The 25,346-nt window shown below is 49.1% G+C and overlaps 1 protein-coding gene across 4 annotated transcripts in view; it reads left to right on the top strand.

Annotated features, from left to right (window-relative positions):
- The window catches only part of UCHL5 (ubiquitin C-terminal hydrolase L5), a 578,874-nt gene extending 553,814 nt beyond the window's left edge, over positions 1–25,060 (top strand). For all 4 annotated transcript variants that reach the window (XM_075321965.1, XM_075321962.1, XM_075321964.1 and 1 more), the window contains one exon: positions 24,651–25,060. In XM_075321965.1, the coding sequence (XP_075178080.1) occupies positions 24,651–24,692 (42 nt within the window). In that variant the 3' untranslated portion in view covers positions 24,693–25,060. The remainder of the gene's footprint in view (positions 1–24,650) is intronic.
- Positions 25,061–25,346: the final 286 nt, after the last annotated feature.

Below are 25,346 nucleotides of genomic sequence, written 5' to 3'. Positions count from 1 at the left end.
TGTACTGGTACCACCCAAGTGGGGATATCCCAACCTTATTTGTGTAAACTATTTCAGACGTCCCTGGCTAAGAATTTGCCCTATATACCTTTACGTGCCCATTCCTTAATTTTGCCTATCTTGTATATCTCAGAGAAGTTTTCATTGTCCCACAACAGAGAGAATTCAGTTATTGCTGTAATCCCTCTTATTTGCTTGATCTTCCTCCAGATTCTATTCATCAGGCTAAGTGTGGGGCTCGTTTTTCCTACTCTCCCAAATGATCCGTCCTCCAGTCCGAAAACTAATGGTTTCCGATGCAGAACATGCCCTAACAGTCTGGATGCTGGGTCTACCACCCCTAAATCTGCCCATCCCCTGAAATGTTGACTCTGAGATGCCAGATAATATATTCCCGGATTGGGTAGTGCTAGCCCCCCTGTTACGGGGGGCTGTCTGATAATAACTTAAAGGAGTATCAGACAGTCAGGGTCCACCGTGCAAAGACTCTGCTGCAGACTATGGCAGAGTGCAATACCTCTGTTAACTCACAGAAGGATATAATAAGTAAGTAAAGCAATTCCTCCCTTACTTGGAGGGTGTGTGGAATGATCTCTGTTAATAATCACAGAGACAAAGGCAATGTGTGCGAAATGGCACCTACCTAGGTCCGCTCTTCTAGTGGTGCAAAAGAGACGAACAGCAGCGTAAGCCGCACAAAGCTCTTACCTGCGTTCGCTCCACTAGTGTGCGAGGACACGAACCACTAGATATGGCACCTGCCTAGGTCCGCTCTTCTAGTGATGCAAAAGAGACGAACAGCAGCGTAAGCCGCACAAAGCTCCTACCTCTGTTCGCTCCCCTAGTGTGCGAGGATACGAACAACTGCCAGACGCAGTATAAGGAACGTTACCCTAGCGGCAACGTCCACCTACGAGTCGAACCACAAGGCCCAGCCAGACCATGTGCCTCAGGCACCTGCCTATGTCCGCTCCCCTAAGAGGTAAGGATACGGACAGCAGCCGAAGCTGTAAGGTATAAGAACGCTACCCTGCCGGTAGCGCTCACCTAGCATAGACAGAGGAATGCCTAGAGGAACGCGCACAGAGCGTCTACTCTTATGCATGAACCAAGAGGACTGAGCGCCATGCGGCGTGTGTCAGGGTCTTATATAGACTCTGTGCCTCTTCCAAGATGGAGGACACAAGAGCCAATCCGCTGCCAGAACGACAGGAGTGACGTCATGCTGGCCTATCACGGAGCAAGGCATCACAAGCACATGACCAGCGACCAATCGGCATAGAAGGTGTCAGAGACATGTGACCTCGTGTCAGCGATGATGTCACCCGCACATGTGCAATGGCTCCAAGATAGGACTTAATCTCCGGCGCTCGCACATGTGCAGTAGCAAGAAATCTGGACTTAGTCTCCAGCGCTCGCACATGTGCAGTAGCAAGAAATCTGGACATAGTCTCCAGTGCTCGCAGCAACCGTAACAGTACCTCCCCCTCAAGGGCCCCCCTCCCGGCGACGCAGGTAATCGGCAACTAAGTCAGAAGCATGGACAGCCTCCTCAGGCTCCCAAGAGCGATGTTCCGGGCCGTAACCCTCCCAATCTATCAAGAAGAACCTGCGCCCTCTAACCATCTTAGAACCAACTATGGCTCGTACCTCATAGCTAGAGCGAGAGGAATCAGAGGCAGGAGAGTGCACTTCACGAGCGTGAGGTAAAATAGCCGGCTTTAGCAGTGAGACATGGAATTTGTCATGAATCCTAAGATGGACGGGTAACTTCAATTGGTAGACTACAGGATTTACCTGTCGAAGAACCTCATAAGGACCCAGGAAGCGAGGAGCAAATTTGACAGAGCTCACTCTAAGTCTCACGTGTTTTGCAGAGAGCCACACAAAGTCCCCTGGAGAAAAGACAGGAGCCGGGCGACGAAACCGATCGGACACCGTCTTCATACGGTCCTTAGCTGCTTGGATCGACTCTTGAGTCCGATCCCAAACCTCTCTGGCATTAGTTGCCCAGTCGGCCACAAGAGGAGGAGGTGCAGCAGCAGGAAACGGTACCGGTACCCTAGGGTGTTGCCCATTATTGAGTACGAACGGTGTCTGCCCAGTGGCCTCAGCCAGCGAATTGTTAAGGGCAAATTCTGCCCAGGGTAGGAGGGAGGACCAGTTATCGTGGTTCTCAGCAACAAAGTGTCGAAGGTATATAATCATAGATTGATTGGTACGTTCAACCAAACCATTGGTCTCCGGATGGTATGCCGAAGAAAAATTCAACTCAATTTGCAGAAGGCTACAAAGATCTCGCCAGAAACGGGAAGTAAATTGCGGGCCTCTATCACAAATGATACGATCTGGCATCCCGTGAAGCCTAAAGACATGCTTGAGGAATAGTTTGGCTAGTACCCTGGAAGATGGGATTCTCGATAACGGTACGAGATGAACCATCCGGGAGAAATGGTCCGTAATGACCCACACAAATCTATGTCCCTGTGAACATGGAAGATCACCCACAAAGTCCATGCCTACCACCTCCCATGGTCTATCTGGCACTGGTAAAGGATGCAAGAGCCCAGCCGGTCTCTGCCGTAATGGACGGTTGCGAGCACACGAGTAGCAGGAACCGACATATCTCTTGACGTGGCTGGCTAAGTGTGGCCACCAATACCACCTCTCCAGTAACTCTCGTGTCCGCCTAATACCAAAATGCCCACCCACCTTTGAGGTGTGGGCCCATGACAGTGTATCATTCTGTCGATCAGGCGGAACAAAGGTCTTGCCCGGTGGGATTTGGTCTAACGTCACAGGGGAGAGCGTATGAAAAACCCTGGAGGGAAGGATAAGACGAGGTTCGTCAATCTCTTCCTGGGTAGAAAGCATAGAGCGAGACAGGGCATCTGCCTTGTTATTCTTACTCCCAGACAGATAGTTGATGGAGAAGTTAAAGCGGGAGAAAAACAAGGACCAGCGGGCTTGGCGAGGATTCAGACGCTGAGCGGTTTGTAAGTACGTCAGATTCTTATGGTCTGTATAGACCTGGAAAGGATGTTTCGCTCCTTCCAGCAAGTGACGCCACTCCTCCAAGGCTAATCTCAAGGCGAGCAGTTCCCTATCCCCAATGGTATAGTTTCTCTCTGCCGGTGAAAAGGTTTTCGCAAAGAAGAAACACGGCCTTTTTCTACCTGCACCGTTCTTTTGATACAAGACCGCACCAGCACCCACTGAAGAGGCATCAACCTCTAAGAGGAAGGGCTTACTCTCATCAGGTCTTTGAAGAACGGGTGCAGTTGAAAAGTGTCTTTTTACTGCCTCAAAAGCCTGAGATGTCTCAGTAGACCAGGCTTTGGGATTAGCACCTTTCTTAGTCAAGGCCACCAAAGGGGCCACCAAAGTAGAAAAATGGGGTATGAACTGCCTGTAATAATTTATGAATCCTAAGAAGCGTTGCACCGCCTTCAAGGAATGAGGTTCGGACCATTGCAGGACAGCAGAGAGCTTCGCAGGATCCATAGCCAGGCCCTCTTGTGAGATAATGTAACCCAAAAAAGGCAATGAGGACTGCTCGAATACACATTTCTCGAGTTTAGCAAACAATGAGTGCTCCCTTAAACGGGAAAGGACACGAACGACATCCTGACGATGAGTCTCCAGATCAGGAGAAAAAATCAGGATGTCGTCCAGATACACCACTACTGAGGATAACAGTAAATCCCTGAACACATCGTTTACGAAGTCCTGAAATACTGCGGGTGCATTACATAACCCAAAAGGCATGACGAGGTATTCATAGTGACCGTCTCGGGTGTTAAAAGCGGTCTTCCATTCGTCACCCTTTCAAATTCGTACCAAGTTATACGCACCCCGCAGATCCAACTTCGTAAAAACTTGAGCTCCTCTCAGTCTGTCAAAGAGCTCCGAAATTAAAGGTAATGGGTATTTGTTCTTTATTGTGATTGCGTTGAGACCCCTGTAATCTATGCAGGGACGCAAATCACCCTCTTTCTTCCGAACAAAGAAAAACCCAGCTCCCGCGGGAGAGACAGACTTACGAATGAACCCCTTCTCTAAACTCTCTCTTATATAGGTCGACATGGCCTCCGACTCAGGTATCGACAGGGGGTAAACCCTGCCTTTAGGTGGAACTGAACCTGGGATAAGGTCTATGGCACAGTCATACGGCCTATGGGGTGGAAGAACCTCAGCACCCTGTTTGGAGAACACGTCAGCGAAATCCAGATAGGGTGTAGGTATGGGAGAGAGATCAGTAGATGCAACCGCAATGACCTTAGGTGGTAAGGGAAGACATCGGGACTGACATTTCGAACCCCAACTAATAATGCTGTCAGACTCCCAATCAATGTGAGGAGCATGAGTCCGAAGCCATGGGAGACCCAGAAGGATGTCGTCTATACCCTCAGGCAAAACAAGAAAAGAAATCTCCTCTATGTGACCCTGAGACAGGGAAAGGCGCAAGGGAACTGTCCTCAATGTAATGGAGTCAGACAACATAGTTCCATTAACAACACGTACAGGAATAGGTGCCTCTAACATGATAGAGGGAATATTGTGTCCCTTTACAAATCCTGAGGACACAAAAGTCCCGTCAGCTCCGGAATCCACAAAAGCCATAATAGGCCATGTATTCTCAGATAACGAGAGCTGACCTGGGATACAACACTTAGAGGGTGCAGAAGACGTCTCTAGTAACCCCCCTCTAATGGTTACTAGACCAGGGAGTTTCCCTGACGACTAGGACACTTGTTGGCATAGTGCCCAGCCTGACGACATACGTAACATATAGGAGGACCAGACTTGCGTAGTCTGGAAGACGTATGACCTAACTCCATAGGAGTGGGAGATGTTTCAGATGCTGAGGAAGATGGTAGTGGACCCTCAACAACTGGAATAGCCCGATGCTTAGGGCGTGAGGAAGAGACCTCGAGTCTACGTTCCTTATGGCGTACATCGATCCTCGTTGCTACTGTGATCAAGTCCTCCAGAGAAGCAGGGACCTCACGAGTAGCAAGAGCATCCTTGACATAGCCTGCCAACCCTCTCCAGAAGATAGGAATCAACACCTTCTCTGGCCAATCTAGTTCTGCCACCAGAGTTCTAAAAGCAATGGCATAAGAACTAGTGGATAACGAACCCTGAGATAGATCTAACAGTCTCAGGGCCGCATCATGGGTAACCTGCGGACCCATGAATACCGCCTTAAGAGCATCAAGAAAGTCTTGATGTCTCAGAGTAACCACATCAGAGCGCTCCCATAGGGGAGTCGCCCATTCTAAGGCTTTGTCCTGAAGTAAGGAGATGATAAAGCCTACTCTGGACCTCTCCGTAGAGAAGCAAGAAGAGTTGACCTCTAGGTGTATCTGACACTGACTAATGAAACCACGACATGATCTGGCATCGCCAGAATATCTGTTTGGCAGAGCAAGTCGAGGATCATGTGCAGATGTCACCATGGTCTGAGGTTTATCCTCTATACTCTTGAGCCGTGACTCAAGTACTTGTATGTAACGGTGTAACTGCTGATATTCTGCCATAACTGCCAGACCCTTGGCTCAGTCCTAATGTTATGGGGGGCTGTCTGATAATAACTTAAAGGAGTATCAGACAGTCAGGGTCCACCGTGCAAAGACTCTGCTGCAGACTATGGCAGAGTGCAATACCTCTGTTAACTCACAGAAGGATATAATAAGTAAGTAAAGCAATTCCTCCCTTACTTGGAGGGTGTGTGGAATGATCTCTGTTAATAATCACAGAGACAAAGGCAATGTGTGCGAAATGGCACCTACCTAGGTCCGCTCTTCTAGTGGTGCAAAAGAGACGAACAGCAGCGTAAGCCGCACAAAGCTCCTACCTGCGTTCGCTCCACTAGTGTGCGAGGACACGAACCACTAGATATGGCACCTGCCTAGGTCCGCTCTTCTAGTGGTGCAAAAGAGACGAACAGCAGCGTAAGCCGCACAAAGCTCCTACCTATGTTCGCTCCCCTAGTGTGCGAGGATACGAACAACTGCCAGACGCAGTATAAGGAACGTTACCCTAGCGGCAACGTCCACCTACGAGTCGAACCACAAGGCCCAGCCAGACCATGTGCCTCAGGCACCTGCCTATGTCCGCTCCCCTAAGAGGTAAGGATACGGACAGCAGCCGAAGCTGTAAGGTATAAGAACGCTACCCTGCCGGTAGCGCTCACCTAGCATAGACAGAGGAATGCCTAGAGGAACGCGCACAGAGCGTCTACTCTTATGCATGAACCAAGAGGACTGAGCGCCATGCGGCGTGTGTCAGGGTCTTATATAGACTCTGTGCCTCTTCCAAGATGGAGGACACAAGAGCCAATCCGCTGCCAGAACGACAGGAGTGACGTCATGCTGGCCTATCACGGAGCAAGGCATCACAAGCACATGACCAGCGACCAATCGGCATAGAAGGTGTCAGAGACATGTGACCTCGTGTCAGCGATTTTGTCACCCGCACATGTGCAATGGCTCCAAGATAGGACTTAGTCTCCAGCGCTCGCACATGTGCAGTAGCAAGAAATCTGGACATAGTCTCCAGTGCTCGCAGCAACCGTAACACCCCCCTTATCCTTCGGTCTCTGTAGAGTCTCGAGTTTAAGTCTGGCTTGTTTGTTCTTCCATATTAGAGCACGGAACATGGAATCAATCTCCTTAAAGTGACTCTGAGGGATCCAAACAGGAGAATTGTGCAACACATAGAGTATCTTGGGCATAACCACCATTTTAATAAGATTAATCCGTCCTACTACTGATAAATAAAGCTTATTCCAAGCAGTTATCTTACTTCGCAGTTGCTTCAGCAAAGGGATTAGATTAATAGTAATGTAATTCCCAATTGGCATGGACACCTGAATGCCCAGATATCTAAACTGGTCCACAACCCGCAGTCTGTTGACCTCATCACCCAGGATCGACCTAGCCACTCCCGCGTCCACCTGAAACAGATTCGATTTGTTCCAATTGATAGTCCAGAGATCTCCCCGTACCGCTTGATCACCTGCATGGCACAGCTCAACGATGCCCCTCGGTCTCCCTAGGTCATTTGTTTTCTATGGTAGATTGAATTGCTTGCGCGTTCTAGGGTTAAGCCACGTTTCTATGAATTCAGTAGGATTTCTTCCCTCTACTTTTTCCGGGATGCCCTCAGTCTTATATTGTTCCTCCTGGAACAGTTCTCCAAGTCATCCGTTTTTGCGGACAACTCAGATATTTGCTGCTGGAACTTTTTCTCTGCTTTTTGCAGTGTAACTATATGATCCTCAGCTGCCCCCACTCTTTCCTCCACAGCACTGGTTCTCATATCAGTTTTCTTCTGATCTTTTTTGAGAGTAGCTATATCTCCCTGTATTCCCAGCACCTGCTGGGTTAATGTTGTGAGGGCCTGTTTGCAGCAAGAGACCACTTGAAACACATCCTTAATAGTGGAGTTCTCCTGTATTTCCTCTGCTGCCTGCTGCTCTCCTGAATCCTCCTGTTTGTCTTCTCCTGGTTTTCCCTCTATTCCTTCAGCCTCCTCCAAATCTTCCTCCTCCCCATTCTCCTCCACTATCTTACCAGGCTCCTCCAGAGGTTCCTCTGATTGTCTTGCAAACTGTGCAAGCTTTGCAGCTGCTTCCATGCGATACCTGCAGGCTGTGTTTGCTTTCTCCGCCTCCTCTCTGACCTCGGTGCCATTTTGTGAACCAGGCCCTCTGCCTGCTCCAACTTCCCTATGTCGCCGACTGGACATGCATCCGGTTCAGGAGCTGAGACTTCTCCTGCTGGATGCTGGTACCTTCCCCTGCCCTCCGGTGTCACCATAATCGTCAGCCATGCGGCGGCTCCAACGGTATCATGGTGAGTCAGCAGGAGAGTCTCCCTGTGTGTGCTCTCTTCCCGGTCCAGGCTCCGCCTCCCCAGTTAGCGCCGTTCTTGATCTTTGTCAGTTCCTATTTGGAGCACTACGGTTGAGGAGTTGGTTCTAAGCTGCTGTGCTGTATATGGCTACTGATCATTGATGAAGCTCTCAACTTTGTGGTCTTGGTTAATGACTAACTCACTTTGACTGCAGTGTGCTGTCCCATAGCTCTCTTCCTCCCCTGTCACTTGTCATTTTGTGAGGGAAGAGATGGAGACTTGATGAGGAAATTGTTCTCGCTTCCCTGTGAGGAAAAAAAAAAAGAAAACTAACATAATGTTTCCCCGAAAATAAGACCTTCTCTGGCTGAAAGAAAGCCCCAGCACAATTTTAATGTATTTCTGGTGTATGCTTGAAATATAATCCCTACTCCAGAAATAAGCACTATTTGCAGTCAGGGCAAGGGTTTGGGGGAAAGTTTATGGGGGCACACTAGGCAATTGCCCAAGGACCCCAGTCTTTTGGAGGGGAGATCAGCATTTCTATTCTGAGGTTAAGGCCATGTGCCCACGGGAGCTTTTTGCTGCGGAGTTGGCCGCGGAAAATCTGCGGAATTATCTGGATTTTCCAGATAAATCCGCAGGTTTTAGCATGTACAGACACTCCCCATGTTACCCTATGAGACATGGGGAGTGTCTTTGTCCACGATGCGGATATTGCGGCTGCAGAATCTCCTGCGGATGTCCCGCAGCCGCACCTAACTGCATGTCAATTATTCCTGCGGAATTACCTGCGGACATCCAGGCCCTCCGCTATGGAGATAGAGGCCGGGACGTCCACAGGTAATGCGCATGAAAGTCCGCAGGTTTACCGCAGCTATATCGCTGGAATCCCGCAGCTAAAGATAGCTGCGGATGCCGGCGGGCAGCTGCGGGAAACATGCGGCTGTACCTGCGGATACATCCGCAGGTACGAGCGCCCGTGGGCACATGGCCTAAGACTGCTTAATTTGGTGACCTCATTGTGATGTGACCATGATGTCACCAAGGTCCTTTAACTCCAAAGTCTAGGAACTGAAGAGTAGACGTTTATGTGTGTGTGTGTGTGTGTGTGTGTGTGTGTGTGTGTGTGTGTTTGTGTGTTTTGTGTGTGTGTATATACATTTCTTCAGCGCTCTATTGGGAGACCCAGACGATTGGGGTATAGCTACTGCCCTCCGGAGGCCACACAAAGCACTACACTAAAAAGTGCAAGGCCCCTCCCCTTCTGGCTATACCCCCCCGTGGTATCACGGGTACTCCAGTTTTCAAGCTTTGTGCGAAGGAGGTCAGACATCCACGCATAGCTCCACAGATTTTAGTCAGCAGTAGCTGCTGACTATGTCGGATGGAAGAAAAGAGGGCCCATATGGGGCCCCCAGCATGCTCCCTTCTCACCCGTTGATGGTGTTGTAAGGTTGAGGTACCTATTGCTGTTACAGAGGCTGGAGCCCCACATGCTGTTTTCCTTCCACATCCCCTTGTAGGGCTCTGTGGAAGTGGGATCCTGCCGGCCTCAAAGCTCTGACGCCGGGCTCCATCCACAGACCCATAGAACCTGGTGGATGCCGAGCAGGAGTACCATCAGGGACATGGCCCTGCATCATACAGGTACTCTGTGTCCCCGGCAGGCACAGACACACTCCGGGCTGGCTGGGTGTTGTAGTGCGCCGGGGACCGTAACGCTAGAGCTAGTGTCTCTACAAAGAAACAACAAAGAGCCAGCACCAATGTGCACTAAGGCATCAAATATTCCAAACTGCATTATAAAAATTTTTTTGAGATTTTTGGCAAAAAATTGCAATTTCTTGAGCTGCTTCGCCACGTCACGGCAAATCTCATTTGAAGCAGTCCTACACTAAAATATTTTTATAAAATGTGCCATGCGGCCTCACATATAAATAGCAGAACTGCTCTCAGCAGCACTCACCTGGTCTATTGCAGTCCCGTACCCATGACTGAGTCATGGCTGTGGGCGGGACAGGTCCAAGCAAATGCTGCATGAAGTATATATATAGCCTGTGGACAAAGCCTGATGACCCAATGTGAACAGTCACCAAACGCCAAAATCTATACAGATGGAATACATCCCAAATTGGGGTGCATAGCAAGGTGGAGGTCAACCACCGACCAATTCAACAAAGAAACAACAAAGAGCCAGCACCAATGTGCACTAAGGCATCAAATATTCCAAACTGCATTATAAAAATTTTTTTGAGATTTTTGGCAAAAAATTGCAATTTCTTGAGCTGCTTCGCCACGTCACGGCAAATCTCATTTGAAGCAGTCCTACACTAAAATATTTTTATAAAATGTGCCATGCGGCCTCACATATAAATAGCAGAACTGCTCTCAGCAGCACTCACCTGGTCTATTGCAGTCCCGTACCCATGACTGAGTCATGGCTGTGGGCGGGACAGGTCCAAGCAAATGCTGCATGAAGTATATATATAGCCTGTGGACAAAGCCTGATGACCCAATGTGAACAGTCACCAAACGCCAAAATCTATACAGATGGAATACATCCCAAATTGGGGTGCATAGCAAGGTGGAGGTCAACCACCGACCAATTCAACAAAGAAACAACAAAGAGCCAGCACCAATGTGCACTAAGGCATCAAATATTCCAAACTGCATTATAAAAATTTTTTTGAGATTTTTGGCAAAAAATTGCAATTTCTTGAGCTGCTTCGCCACGTCACGGCAAATCTCATTTGAAGCAGTCCTACACTAAAATATTTTTATAAAATGTGCCATGCGGCCTCACATATAAATAGCAGAACTGCTCTCAGCAGCACTCACCTGGTCTATTGCAGTCCCGTACCCATGACTGAGTCATGGCTGTGGGCGGGACAGGTCCAAGCAAATGCTGCATGAAGTATATATATAGCCTGTGGACAAAGCCTGATGACCCAATGTGAACAGTCACCAAACGCCAAAATCTATACAGATGGAATACATCCCAAATTGGGGTGCATAGCAAGGTGGAGGTCAACCACCGACCAATTCAACAAAGAAACAACAAAGAGCCAGCACCAATGTGCACTAAGGCATCAAATATTCCAAACTGCATTATAAAAATTTTTTTGAGATTTTTGGCAAAAAATTGCAATTTCTTGAGCTGCTTCGCCACGTCACGGCAAATCTCATTTGAAGCAGTCCTACACTAAAATATTTTTATAAAATGTGCCATGCGGCCTCACATATAAATAGCAGAACTGCTCTCAGCAGCACTCACCTGGTCTATTGCAGTCCCGTACCCATGACTGAGTCATGGCTGTGGGCGGGACAGGTCCAAGCAAATGCTGCATGAAGTATATATATAGCCTGTGGACAAAGCCTGATGACCCAATGTGAACAGTCACCAAACGCCAAAATCTATACAGATGGAATACATCCCAAATTGGGGTGCATAGCAAGGTGGAGGTCAACCACCGACCAATTCAACAAAGAAACAACAAAGAGCCAGCACCAATGTGCACTAAGGCATCAAATATTCCAAACTGCATTATAAAAATTTTTTTGAGATTTTTGGCAAAAAATTGCAATTTCTTGAGCTGCTTCGCCACGTCACGGCAAATCTCATTTGAAGCAGTCCTACACTAAAATATTTTTATAAAATGTGCCATGCGGCCTCACATATAAATAGCAGAACTGCTCTCAGCAGCACTCACCTGGTCTATTGCAGTCCCGTACCCATGACTGAGTCATGGCTGTGGGCGGGACAGGTCCAAGCAAATGCTGCATGAAGTATATATATAGCCTGTGGACAAAGCCTGATGACCCAATGTGAACAGTCACCAAACGCCAAAATCTATACAGATGGAATACATCCCAAATTGGGGTGCATAGCAAGGTGGAGGTCAACCACCGACCAATTCAACAAAGAAACAACAAAGAGCCAGCACCAATGTGCACTAAGGCATCAAATATTCCAAACTGCATTATAAAAATTTTTTTTTTTTTTCAGATTTTAGTCAGCAGTAGCTGCTGACTATGTCGGATGGAAGAAAAGAGGGCCCATATGGGGCCCCCAGCATGCTCCCTTCTCACCCGTTGATGGTGTTGTAAGGTTGAGGTACCTATTGCTGTTACAGAGGCTGGAGCCCCACATGCTGTTTTCCTTCCACATCCCCTTGTAGGGCTCTGTGGAAGTGGGATCCTGCCGGCCTCAAAGCTCTGACGCCGGGCTCCATCCACAGACCCATAGAACCTGGTGGATGCCGAGCAGGAGTACCATCAGGGACATGGCCCTGCATCATACAGGTACTCTGTGTCCCCGGCAGGCACAGACACACTCCGGGCTGGCTGGGTGTTGTAGTGCGCCGGGGACCGTAACGCTAGAGCTAGTGTCTCTACAGTTTACTGGGGGACTTTTTTCTGTGTGTGGGAACGCAGCGCCGACCCCCGCTGGACCGGCGGCGCTGCTGTGACTTTTAGTTCGCCGGGGACACGCCGACCGCGCTTTTACGGCGGTGGCGTTTATAAATCTAGTCCCCGGCTTTTGCGGCCTGGGACGCCGGCAGCTCCGATTCGTTCCCGCCCCCACCCTGTCAATCAGGGTAGGGGAGAGACGCTGTTTCACGGCAGCGACGAGGGCTGGAGCCTGATTTACATGCTCCAGCCCTCTCACTAGGCACAGAGGGAAGCAGGCTTCCCGCTCTTAGCCAGGAACGCCCAGGGCCCGCCCCCCCTCCTCTCTCAGGACGCCGGCAGCCATTACATGCATGTCTGGCTGGAGGAAGGACGCAAGGCTCTGGGAGACCTGGACTAGGGGGCTTTGGAGATCACACACCCGCTCTTAAGCGGGCGGTAAGCGGCTTTTCAGCTGGCCCCTCTAGTGCCTCAGTGTGTATTAGTGTACTGTGTCACTGGACATATATATATTTCCTTATTGCTTGCACTGTGAGGTCGCTTCCTGACTGTATACCCAGATCACTCTGAGGAGGCAGCAACATGTCATCTGCAAAACGCAAGGCTGCCAAGGCTAGGGCTGTGTACACTGCGTGTGCTGCATGTGGGGCTGCTCTACCAGCAGGCTCCAAGGACCCCCATTGTGTGCAATGCTCAGATCCGGTGCTGCTTCGCCAGCCGGAGTCAGGAGAGATAGTGACCCAGGCTGAGACGCCTGTAAGTCCTGCCCCGGTGTCAGGGACAGACTTTGCAGTTTTTGCGGATAATATGTCTGTGACTATGGCAAAAATCCTTGAAACTTTGCAATCCATGCCTGGGGCTCAGTCTATGGACACGGCGAGGTCTCTGTCCTCTAATCCCCCTCAGTTGGATTTAATCCAGACTGCAAGGGGGTCCCCGGCTTCACAGGCTGAGTATTATGACTCAGATGATAGCCCCAGCCACCCTAAGCGAGCTCGCTGGGAAAGACCCTCAACGTCATCACACTGCTCAGGGTCTCAGCGCAATCAGTCTCCCTGTGATGCGTCTGATGAGAGTGATCAGGAGTCTTATCCTGGAACCCCTCTCAATCTGGATACCCCGGATGGGGACGCCATGGTAAACGATCTTATCTCAGCCATCAATAGACTGTTAGATATTTCTCCCCCAGCCCCTTCAGCAGAGGAGGCAGCTGCAGAGCAGGAGAAGTTTCGTTTCCTCTATCCCAAGCGTAAATTAAGTGCTTTCTTGGATCACTCTGACTTCAGAGAGTCAATCCAGAAACACGACGCTCATCCAGAAAGGCGTTTCTCTAAACGTTCTAAGGATACACGTTTTCCTTTTCCCCCTGATGTGGTCAAGCGCTGGACCCAGTGTCCAAAAGTTGACCCCCCGATTTCCAAACTTGCAGCTTGATCCATAGTTGCAGTGGAGGATGGCGCTTCACTTAAGGATGCCAATGACAGACAGATGGACCTTTGGTTAAAATCTGTCTATGAAGCTATCGGCGCGTCGTTTGCTCCAGCATTCGCAGCCGTATGGGCACTCCAAGCTATTTCAGCTGGTTTAGCAAAAGTGGATGCTATCTTACATCCAGCGGTGCCGCAAGTGGCGTCCCTTACCTCGCAGATGTCCGCGTTCGCGTCTTACGCTATCAATGCGGTCCTAGAATCTACCAGCCGCACCTCAATGGCGTCCGCCAATTCGGTAGTTTTGCGCAGAGCCTTGTGGTTAAAGGACTGGAAAGCAGATGCTGGTTCCAAAAAATGTTTAACCAGCCTGCCTTTATCTAGAGATAGACTGTTTGGCGAACCATTGGCTGACATCATTAAACAGTCCAAGGGTAAAGACTCTTCTTTACCCCAGCCCAGAACAAGCAAACCTCAGCAGAAAAAGTGGCAGCAGAGGTTTCAGTCCTTTCGAGGTTCGGGCAAGACACAATTCTCCTCGTCCAAAGGGACTCAGAGGACGCAAAGAAGCTCAGATTCCTGGCGGGCTCACGCGCGCCCCAAGAAAGCAAATGGAGGAACCGCTTCCAAAGCGGCCACCTCATGACTTCCAGCTCCCCCCCTCCGCATCTCCGGTCGGGGGCAGGCTCTCCCGCTTTTCCGTCATTTGGATGTCACAGGTCAAAGACCGGTGGGTGACAGACATTTTGTCGCGCGGGTACAGAATCGAGTTCAGTTCTCGTCCTCCAGCTCGGTTCTTCAGAACCTCCCCACATCCAGACCGAGCAGATGCCCTGCTGCAGGCGGTGGACTCCCTAAGAGCGGAAGGAGTAGTGGTTCCTGTACCGCCTCAGGAACAAGGGCGAGGGTTTTACTCCAATCTCTTTGTGGTTCCAAAAAAGGACGGCTCGTTCCGTCCTGTTCTGGATCTAAAGCTGCTCAACAAACATGTGCACGCCAGGCGGTTCCGGATGGAAACCCTCCGCTCTGTCGTGGCCTCAATGTCTCAAGGAGACTTCCTTGCCTCAATAGACATCAAAGATGCTTATCTCCACGTGCCAATTGCTACAGAACATCAACGTTTTCTACGTTTTGTGATAGGAAACGAACATCTTCAGTTCGTAGCTCTGCCATTCGGTCTGGCGACAGCCCCACGGGTTTTCACCAAGGTCATGGCGGCAGTGGTAGCAGTCTTGCACTCTCAGGGACACTCGGTGATCCCTTACCTAGACGATCTACTTGTCAAGGCACCCTCTCAAGAGGCATGCCAACTCAGTCTACATGCTACGCTAGAGACTCTACAGACTTTCGGATGGATCATCAACTTTCCAAAGTCAACTCTGTCACCGACACAGTCACTAACGTATCTTGGCATGGAGTTCCATACTCGAGCAGCGAGAGTGAAGCTTCCGCTGAACAAGCAGCGGTCACTACAGACAGGGGTGCAATCCCTCCTTCAGGGCCAGTCGCACCCCTTACGGCGCCTCATGCACTTCCTCGGGAAGATGGTGGCAGCCATGGAAGCAGTTCCCTTTGCGCAGTTTCATCTGCGCCCACTTCAATGGGACATTCTCCGCCAATGGGACGGGAAGTCAACGTCCCTGGACAGGAAAGTCTCTCTTTCCCAGACGGCCAAGGACTCTCTACAATGGTGGCTCCTTCCCACCTCATTGTCTCAGGGAAGATCCTTCCTGCCCCCATCCTGGGCAGTGGTCACGACAGATGCGAGTCTGTCAGGGTGGGGAGCAGTGTTTCTCCACCACAGGGCTCAGGGGACGTGGACTCCGCAGGAGTCCACCCTTCAGATCAATGTTCTGGAAATCAGAGCAGTGTATCTTGCCCTACTAGCCTTCCAGCAGTGGCTGGAAGGAAGGCAGATCCGAATTCAGTCGGACAACTCCACAGCGGTGGCATACATCAACCACCAAGGGGGGACACGCAGTCGGCAAGCCTTCCAGGAAGTCCGGCGGATTCTGATGTGGGTGGAAGCCACGGCCTCCACCATATCCGCAGTTCACATCCCCGGCGTAGAAAACTGGGAAGCAGACTTCCTCAGTCGCCAGGGCATGGACGCAGGGGAATGGTCCCTTCACCCGGACGTGTTTCAGGAAATCTGTCGCCGATGGGGAGTGCCGGACGTCGACCTAATGGCGTCCCGGCACAACAACAAGGTCCCGGCATTCATGGCGAGGTCGCGCGATCAAAGAGCTCTGGCGGCAGACGCATTAGTTCAAGATTGGTCGCAGTTCCGGCTCCCATACGTCTTCCCACCTCTGGCACTCTTGCCCAGAGTGTTACGCAAGATCAGATCCGATTGCAGCCGCGTCATACTCGTCGCCCCAGACTGGCCGAGGAGATCGTGGTATCCGGATCTGTGGCATCTCACGGTCGGTCGACCGTGGTCACTGCCAGACCGACCAGACTTACTGTCCCAAGGGCCGTTTTTCCATCAGAATTCTGCGGCCCTGAACCTGACTGTGTGGCCATTGAGTCCTGGATCCTAGCGTCTGCAGGATTATCTCAAGGAGTCGTAGCCACAATGAGACAGGCTAGGAAGTCAACGTCTGCTAAGATCTACCACAGGACGTGGAAGATTTTCTTATCTTGGTGCTCTGCACAGAGAGTATCCCCTTGGCCATTTGCATTGCCCACCTTTCTTTCCTTCCTGCAATCGGGGTTGGAAAAGGGCTTGTCGCTCAGTTCCCTTAAAGGGCAAGTCTCGGCACTGTCTGTGTTTTTTCAGAAGCGTCTAGCACGTCTTCCTAAGGTGCGCACGTTCCTACAGGGGGTCTGTCATATTGTGCCCCCGTACAAGCGGCCGTTAGATCCATGGGATCTGAACAGAGTACTTGTTGCTCTGCAAAAGCCCCCCTCCGAGCCTCTAAAGGACGTTTCCTTTTCTCGACTGTCACAGAAAGTGGCGTTTCTTGTCGCGATCACATCGCTTCGGCGAGTGTCTGAGCTGGCAGCTTTGTCATCCAAGGCTCCTTTCCTGGTGTTCCACCAGGACAAGGTAGTGCTGCGCCCCATTCCGGAGTTTCTCCCTAAGGTCGTATCCTCGTTTCATCTTAATCAGGATATATCCTTGCCTTCCTTTTACTCTCATCCGGTTCACCGGTATGAAAAGGACTTACGTTTGCTAGATCTGGTGAGAGCACTCAGAATCTACATCTCCCGAACGGCGCCCATACGCCGTTCCGATGCACTTTTTGTCCTTGTCGCTGGTCCGCGCAAGGGATTGCAGGCTTCTAAAGCCACCCTGGCTCGATGGATCAAAGAACCAATTCTAGAGGCCTACCGCTCTGCGGGGCTTCCGGTTCCTTCAGGGCTAAAAGCCCACTCAACCAGAGCCGTGGGTGCGTCCTGGGCATTACGTCACCAGGCTTCGGCTCAACAGGTGTGCCAGGCAGCAACCTGGTCCAGTCTGCACACTTTCACCAAGCATTATCAGGTGCATACCTATGCTTCGGCGGATGCCAGCTTAGGTAGAAGAGTCCTGCAGGCGGCAGTGACATCCCCGTAGGGGAGGGCTGTTTTTTTGCAGCTCTAACATGAGGTATTTCTTTACCCACCCAGGGACAGCTTTTGGACGTCCCAATCGTCTGGGTCTCCCAATAGAGCGCTGAAGAAGAAGGGAATTTTGTTACTTACCGTAAATTCCTTTTCTTCTAGCTCTTATTGGGAGACCCAGCACCCGCCCTGTTGTCCTTCGGGATTTTTTTGTTGTTTGCGGGTACACATGTTGTTCATGTTGAACGGTTTTTTCAGTTCTCCGATGTTTCTCGGAGTTAATTTGTTTAAACCAGTTATTGGCTTCCTCCTTCTTGCTTTGGCACTAAAACTGGAGTACCCGTGATACCACGGGGGGGTATAGCCAGAAGGGGAGGGGCCTTGCACTTTTTAGTGTAGTGCTTTGTGTGGCCTCCGGAGGGCAGTAGCTATACCCCAATCGTCTGGGTCTCCCAATAAGAGCTAGAAGAAAAGGAATTTACGGTAAGTAACAAAATTCCCTTCTTGTGTGATGACCTGATGATATTTGAATAAATTATTTGTTTTTGTTTGTTGAAGGACAAAATGTGGGTTGTTTTTCATGGGGAGGAAAAAAAGTAAGACATCCCCTCAAAATAAGCTCTAACCCATATTTCGGAGCAAAAAATAATAGGGTTAGGGTTCTGACTAAAGTAATAATAAAATGGTAATATTAAATACTAGATGGTGGCTCGATTCTAATGCATCGTGTATTCTAGAATTTATTGTGTAGTTAATGTATGATTTTTGACTAATAATGGAAGGAAGACACAATATATTTTTGGTCAAAGATAAATTTTATTGTGAATGTTTAACATGAAGATATAACTGTATGTAACTAAATATTGTTGGGAACTAACTGCATTAACAGTATACTGTGTGATTTAGCAATATCATTGAAAAATATTCTTGTACACGACATTGCGTGTGAAAACCTTGTCACTATCTTTTAGTAATTTGTCTTGTATTGGTGTGTCCAAAATTTGCACTTTGACGTTGGCTCGTGTTTGAACTTGTGAAAATGCTACGTACAGTTGGCCATGTCCAAAAACGGGCTCAGGGAGATAAATGCCAATACAGTGAAGAGTTTGACTTTGTGACTTGTTGATTGTCATGGCAAATGCTGGTTTGAGGGGAAACTGTCGTCGGCTAAGCCTAAATGGAAGACGGGTGTCGGAAGGACATAAATCAATGCGTGGAATGAAGACTTTGTCTCCTTGTGCAGATCAAGTGATCACTCTGGCTTGAATTACGTGGGAATGCATTCCAGTAACAATAAGGCGAGTTCCGTTACAGAGACCCTTTTTTGTATTGAGATTGCGCAGCAACATGATGATTGTTCCAACTTTCAATTGAAGTCTGTGGGATGGCATTCCTGATGGCATTAGACTATTCAAAAATTCAACTGGATAGTGCTCTCGTTCATTCTCATTGTCTACATCCACTGAAGCATCACTTTTGTACAACGTATACTGTCCCCCCATCGTGGTATAGGCAGGATCCTTGTGTATGAAAGCATCCTGGTCTGTGTCCCATCTTGGTATAGACTGCATCCTTGTATGGCCCTCATCCTGGTATGTGGGCTGATGCTTTGATGTGGCCCCATGCTGGTATGTGCCCCCATCGTGGTGCAGCCACCATCCTGACATGTAACCCCATCCTGGTCTGTGTGCGCAATCTGGTGTGGGCAGCCTCCCGGTATAATCACCATCCAGAATGTTTCCTAAGGTGTCCCTTGTACCTGTCCGCCGGCTGCTCGCTCCTGTGTGGCGTCCGCTCCGCTTTTCCACTGTGGCCGGCGGTGAGTTGCAGGCTTTGGCTTTGGGAGGTGTGGGTTGGCCTGGTATGTGGGCTGATGCTGTGTTGTGGCCCCATGCTGGTATGTGCCCCCATCGTGGTCCATCCTGACATCCTCCCATCGTGGTATAGGTAGGATCCTTGTGTATGCAGCATCCTGGTCTGTGTCCCATCCGGGTATAGTCTCCATTCTTGTATGGCCCCCATCCTGGTATGTGGGTTGATGCTGGTATGTGGCCCCATCCTGGTATGTGGCCCCATCGTGGCATAGGCAGGATCCTTGTGTATGCAGCATCCTGGTCTCTGTCCCATCCTGGTATAGTCTCCATCCTTGTATGGCCCCCATCCTGGTATGTGGGTGTCTGTGTAGGGCGGTGTTTGTGTTGCACGGTGTGTGTGTGTATTGCGGTGCGTATGTGGGGCGATGTGTGTGTGTTGTGGGGCGGTGTTTTGTGCGGTGTGTGTATTAGTATGTGTGCCGCGGTGTGTGTTTGGGGGCGTGTGATTGTGGGGCGATGTGTGGGTGGTTGTGTGTGTGTGTGTGTGTGTGTGTGTGTGTGTGTGTGTGGGGCAAGTTTGATATGAGAAGGGGTTGTGTGTGTGTGTGTGTGTGTGCGTGGTGGTTTGTGTGCCTGTGTGTGTGTTTGTGTTGGGCTGTGTGTGTGTGTGTGTGTGTGTGTGTGTGCGTGTGGCTTCATTTTCCGGTGGCCATGAATAGTAATGATTGGCTCATGAGCACTCCGGGATGCAGCTCTCCCACAAACCATGGATGAATGCAGGGAAATCACATGGCTACTTAAATATTAACACTGCAGTGAATGTTAAGTAGCCGCTCTTGAATAGTAATGAGCGGCTCATGAATAGTATTGAGCGGCTCCTTAACATTCAGAGCAGTGTTAATCTTTAAGTAGCCATGTGCTTCCCGTGCATTTATCATTGGTTAGTGGGAGAGCTGCGTCCCGGAGTGCTGGGTTCCTAGTGTGCCGCAGCTGCGTCTCCTCCGGTCCCCCTCCCTCTGTGTGTCTCTGTGTCGTGGGGAAGCCCTGCAGCTGTGTCTCCTTCGATCCCCGTCCCTCTGTGGCGTAGGGCGCTTTCACACTTGCGTTCAGCGCAATCCGCCACTATGAAGAATTGCGCAGTCCGTTAACGCACTGCGCTATTCTCCATAGACTTGTATTGACGACGCACAGTAACACACGTGTCTGCGTTGCATCCGCTGGATGACGCGGAGTCGTTATTTTGACACAGCGTCGAGCAGAGGGAATGCTGCATGTAGCGCTTTTTGGGTCGTAAAAATAACGCACCTTGACGGATTCCGTTAGAATCCACCAAGGTGTCTAATGATAGTCTATGGTGGCGGATTCCGCCGCAATGCACTAAGCGGCGGAATCCGGTGACTGATTCCGTCATGTTCTACTGATCATGCTCAACATGTCCAGCAGAACTATCAAAATCGTTTAAAATCACTCCTGGTCTCTCTCCCCCCTCTCTCATACTCACTGATCACCGGCGCGGCGCTGCACAGCTGTCACACTGCTCTGGCGGCTTCTCTTTTGAAAATGCCGGCCGCTCATTATTCCATCTCATATTCCCTGGTTCCCCCACTCACCAACGCCTATGATTGGTTGCAGTCACACTTTCCCAGACTGAGTTACAGCTGTCTCACTCTAACCAATCACAGCCGCCGGTGGGTGGGTCTATATCGTGCAGTACAATAAATTAAATAAATAAATTGAAAAAAACGGCGTGCGGTTCCCCCTAATTTACCAGCTAGGGTAAAGCCACACGGCTGAAGGCTGGTATTCTCAGGATGGGGAGCCCCATGTTATGGGGAGCCCCCCAGCCTAAAAATATCAGCCATCAGCCGCCCGGAATTGCCGCATCCATTAGATGCGACAGTCCCGGGACTCTACCCGGCTCATCCCGAATTGCCCTGGTGCGGTGGCATTCAGGGTAATAAGGAGTTAATGGCAGCCCATAGCTACCACTAAGTCCTAGGTTAATCATGGCAGGCATCTCCCCGAGATACCTTCCATGATTAACCCGTAAGTTAAAGAAAATAAACACATACACCCGAAAAAATCATTTATTTGGAATAAAAGACAAAAAACACCCCCTTTCACCACTTTATTAAAATGCTCAAATACCCCTGCAGGTCCGACGTAATCCACAGAGGTCCCACGACACTTTAAGCTCTGCTACATGAAGCTGACAGGAGCGGAAGTAGAACACCGTCTGTCTCTCTGTGAGCTCCACGCAGAAACTGAAGTGTGTCGCGCTATGAGCGGGGACGTCACTGAGGTAATGCCGGTGTGTGCGGTGATTGGTGGGTAGTGCCGGTGTGTGCGATGATGATGGGTGCGGTAGTGCCGGTGTGTGTCCGGTGATGATGACTGCGGTAGTGCCAGTGTGTGTGCGGTGATGATGGGGGCGGTAGTGCTTTGGGTGTGTACAGTGATGATGGGTGCAGTAGTGCCGGGGTGTGTACGGTGATGATGGGTGCGGTAGTGCCGGGGTGTGTACAGTGATGATGGGTGCGGTAGTGCCGGGGTGTGTATGGTGATGATGGGTGCAGTAGTGCCGGGGTGTGTGCGGAGATGATGGGGGCGGTAGTGCCGGTGTGTGTCCGGTAATGACTGCGGTACTGCCAGTGTGTGTGCGGTGATGATGGGGACGGTAGTGCCGGTGTGTGCGGTGATGATGGGGGCGGTAGTGCTGGGGTGTGTACGGTGATGATGGGTGCAGTAGTGCCGGGGTGTGTACGGTGATGAGGAGTGAGGTAGTGCCGGGGTGTGTACAGTGATGATGGGTGCGGTAGTGCCGGGGTGTGTACACTGATGATGGGTGCAGTAGTGGCGGGGTGTGTACGGTGATGATGGGTGCGGTAGTGCCTGTGTGTGTGCGATGATGATGGGTGCAGTAGTGCCGGGGTGTGTGTGGTGATGATGGAGGCTGTAGTGCCAGGGTGTGTGCGGTGATGATGGGTGCAGTAGTGCTGGGGTGTGTGCAGTGATGATGGGTGCAGTAGTGCCTGGGTGTGTGTGGTGATGATGGGTGCCGGTGTGTGCGGTAATGATGGGAACGGTAGTGTCGGGGTGTGTGCGGTGATGATGGGTGCGGTAGTGCCTGCGTGTGTGCGGTGATGATGGGTGCGGTAGTGCCGGTGTGTGCGGTGATGATGGGGGCGGTAGTGCTGGGGTGTGTACAGTGATGATGGGTGCAGTAGTGCCGGGGTGTGTACGGTGATGATGGGCGCAGTAGTGCCTGCGTGTGTGCGGTGATGATGGGTGCAGTGGGCAGTAGTGCCGGGATGCGTGTGGTGATGATGGGGGCTGTAGTGCCAGGGTGTGTGCGGTGATGATGGGTGCAGTAGTGCTGGGGTGTGTGCGGTGATGATGGGTGCAGTAGTGCCGGGATGCATGTGGTGATGATGGGTGCAGTAGTGCCTGGGTGTGTGTGGGGATGACGGGTGCCGGTGTATGCGGTGATGATAGGAGCGGTAGTGCCGGGGTGTGTGCGGTGATGATGGGTGCGGTAGTGCCTGCATGTGTGCGGTGATGATGGGTCGGGGCTTACTGTGCTCCGTCGTGTCAGGGGTGGGGAGCTTCCATGGCAGTGTCCCTTGTACCTGTCCGCCGGCTGCGTTATGGCGTTGTCAGGTTTTTGGCGCGTGGGCGTGTCCTAATTGAGCGGTCATCGCTGCTGATTGGGTGTGGGTAGAGTGAGTAAGGTGTGGGTGTGTGGGGGATGTGATGCAGGGCCGCTGCTGATTGGGTGAGGTGGAGTGAGGGGTGGGTGTGTGGGTGGGTTCGGCCTGTTGGAGCTGTGTGGGCGTGGTTTAGGCGGTTTCAGCGCATGACGTCATTTTTTAGACAGACAGTCAGAATAGGGCAATTATATAGAAAGGTAAAACTCTGAACCATGTTGTTAAACATTTTACAACATAAATCTGCCATAAAACAGTTTGAAATGTCACAAAATTCAGCAATTTTTTTCCATTTTTACTATAGCACTATAAATTAAAGTGTTCAGAGGTTAGTGGGAAGGTGGTGTTGCTGAAAAAATATAATTTTCACTAGAGAAGTGGCATAAATTATGACTGCTTCCATGTCCATGATTGGACTGGGACTGGCATTAACACTTGGAAAGTTGTGATTTTATAATCTATGTTTATTAGTTTTCTTCCACCATGACATAAGAAAAACACAATGAACTGTAAACGTGTGATTTTTAACATTTTGAAGCCTCCTGCTTATAGACTGATGAGCTACTAACAAACCTCTAGTTTATTTCTTTTGTTTTTGTTTCTTTTATTATTTTAACTTTTAAAATTTAGCACCTGCTGTTTGGAAAAAAATGATCACTATAATCTCTGTCATTCAGTAGTAGATGTCTACACACGCTGTTGCTTTATTTTAGAGAATTCTACATTAGAAACTATGGCATCTGATATACGCAAATCACCTTGCTGCATAATGACATGTTGGCAAAGGTACCAAGATACTACAATAAAGTGAACATCCGAATTAGACCATGGAGCAATAAAAACAATGAATTATTTCTGTCCCTGATGTAAATGTAATGAGGATCTGTCATCAGCAATAATTAAGGGGTGTGGGGTGATGGAATGAAAAGGTATATGAAATGAAAGAGGTATACTCTCTGTAAACCACTTGGATGCTGTTGGCAATGGAGAGTGCAGCATCTAAGCAGTCAAACATCCGAGATTGGAGTTCTACCACATGTCTGCCTTATAGCTGGCTACCTCCGCAAATGGTGTGAGCAGTGACTACATTGGAAATGTACGTGTGCATAAGACTTAAGGCCCTGTCACACACAGAGAGATATCTGCGGCAGATCTGTGGTTGCAGTGAAATTGTGGACAATCAGTGCCAGGTTTGTGGCTGTGTACAAATGGAACAATATGTCCATGATTTCACTGCAACCACAGATCTGCCAAAGATTTATCTCTGTGTGTGACGAGGCCTTTAGGCTATGTGCGCACGCTGCGGATTTATCGTAGATTTTACCGCAGATTTGCTGCAGAAAATGTTTCTAACATTTCTGCAGTCATTCCCAGCAAAACCTATGGGTATAAAAAAATGCTGAGCACACACTGTGTTTTTTTTATACCTGCGGATTTACCCGCGGAATTTCCGCTGCGCAATTAATATGCATGTCACTTCTTTTCCGCAGGTACCTGCGTTTTTTGCCATGGATAATGGTAACCCGCAGGGACCAACATGCGGTAAAAACTGAGGCAAATCCGCAACAAAACGCGGCAAAACCGCATGCGTATTTCGTTGCAGTTTTGGTGCATTTTTTTTACCGCAGGTGCGGGATTCTTTCAAAGGGTCCGGTTTTTCCTTAAGAAAAAATCAATTTCTTGTGCACACATGGCCAGTAAATTAATGGCATTGAAGGTTTTGTTAGATTTATTTTATTTATTTATTTTTTATTTTTAATTACTGTAAACACAATGCTATGTTAGTTTTCGTTTAGTCCATTTTATTAAAATAAATAAAATAAACTAGAATCGTTCATTATTTCACTTTAATTCAAATAGTTTTATTTTTTGTTTTAGGCCAAAGGAAAGCAAACCATAAGACTACAGGAGGCAAAATAATGAATCATTCTTGTCAAATATGGTGGAAAAGAAAGAAATGCCATGCTTCTATCTTTTTGTTTACAGAAAATATGAAACATAAGACAAAATGGCTGCCAAGAAGTTTCATGTAATATATACAGTTTGCTAAATTTTCATTTTTATTTTTTTTTTGTATATAAATTGTTTAAATCACTCATCCTGGTGCACATTTCTAATAAATGCTTTAGATGATATATGTTGAAATTGAAAATAGATCTATAGTCCAAATGGGAGAACAATCAGCATTTGTCATATGTGCTTTTTAAAGAACTTTGTCCTTGATGTTAAATACCTGAAGTACAGTGAAATCAGGTTTGTTTAATTAAAATGTAGGAGTATTGACTAAACTATTACGTTGTGTTTTGTTTTTTTTATCCTTGTTTTTAAATCTTATTGCATTATTTGATGTGAGCTCCATTTCATATTTTGATCATCTGCAGTTCTTAATGAAAGCCTTTGATTATCTAATTTCCATCTTAAAATTCTGTAAATTTCTTTTCAATTAAATGTTTCTAGGGATGTATGAGAGAAATATGATTAGTGTTAATGGAAAGTATGGACTCTACCAAATATTCAAGAAATGTAAGAAAATGGTGGTAGTGTGCAAAATAAAACTTGCACATTTTTTTGCGT

This window comes from Anomaloglossus baeobatrachus, chromosome 8 (genome assembly GCF_048569485.1).
Source record: "Anomaloglossus baeobatrachus isolate aAnoBae1 chromosome 8, aAnoBae1.hap1, whole genome shotgun sequence".
NCBI classification, from domain to species: Eukaryota; Metazoa; Chordata; class Amphibia; order Anura; family Aromobatidae; genus Anomaloglossus; species Anomaloglossus baeobatrachus.
Note: the sequence above shows the minus strand (reverse complement) of the source record. Positions and strands in the feature narration are given on the sequence as shown.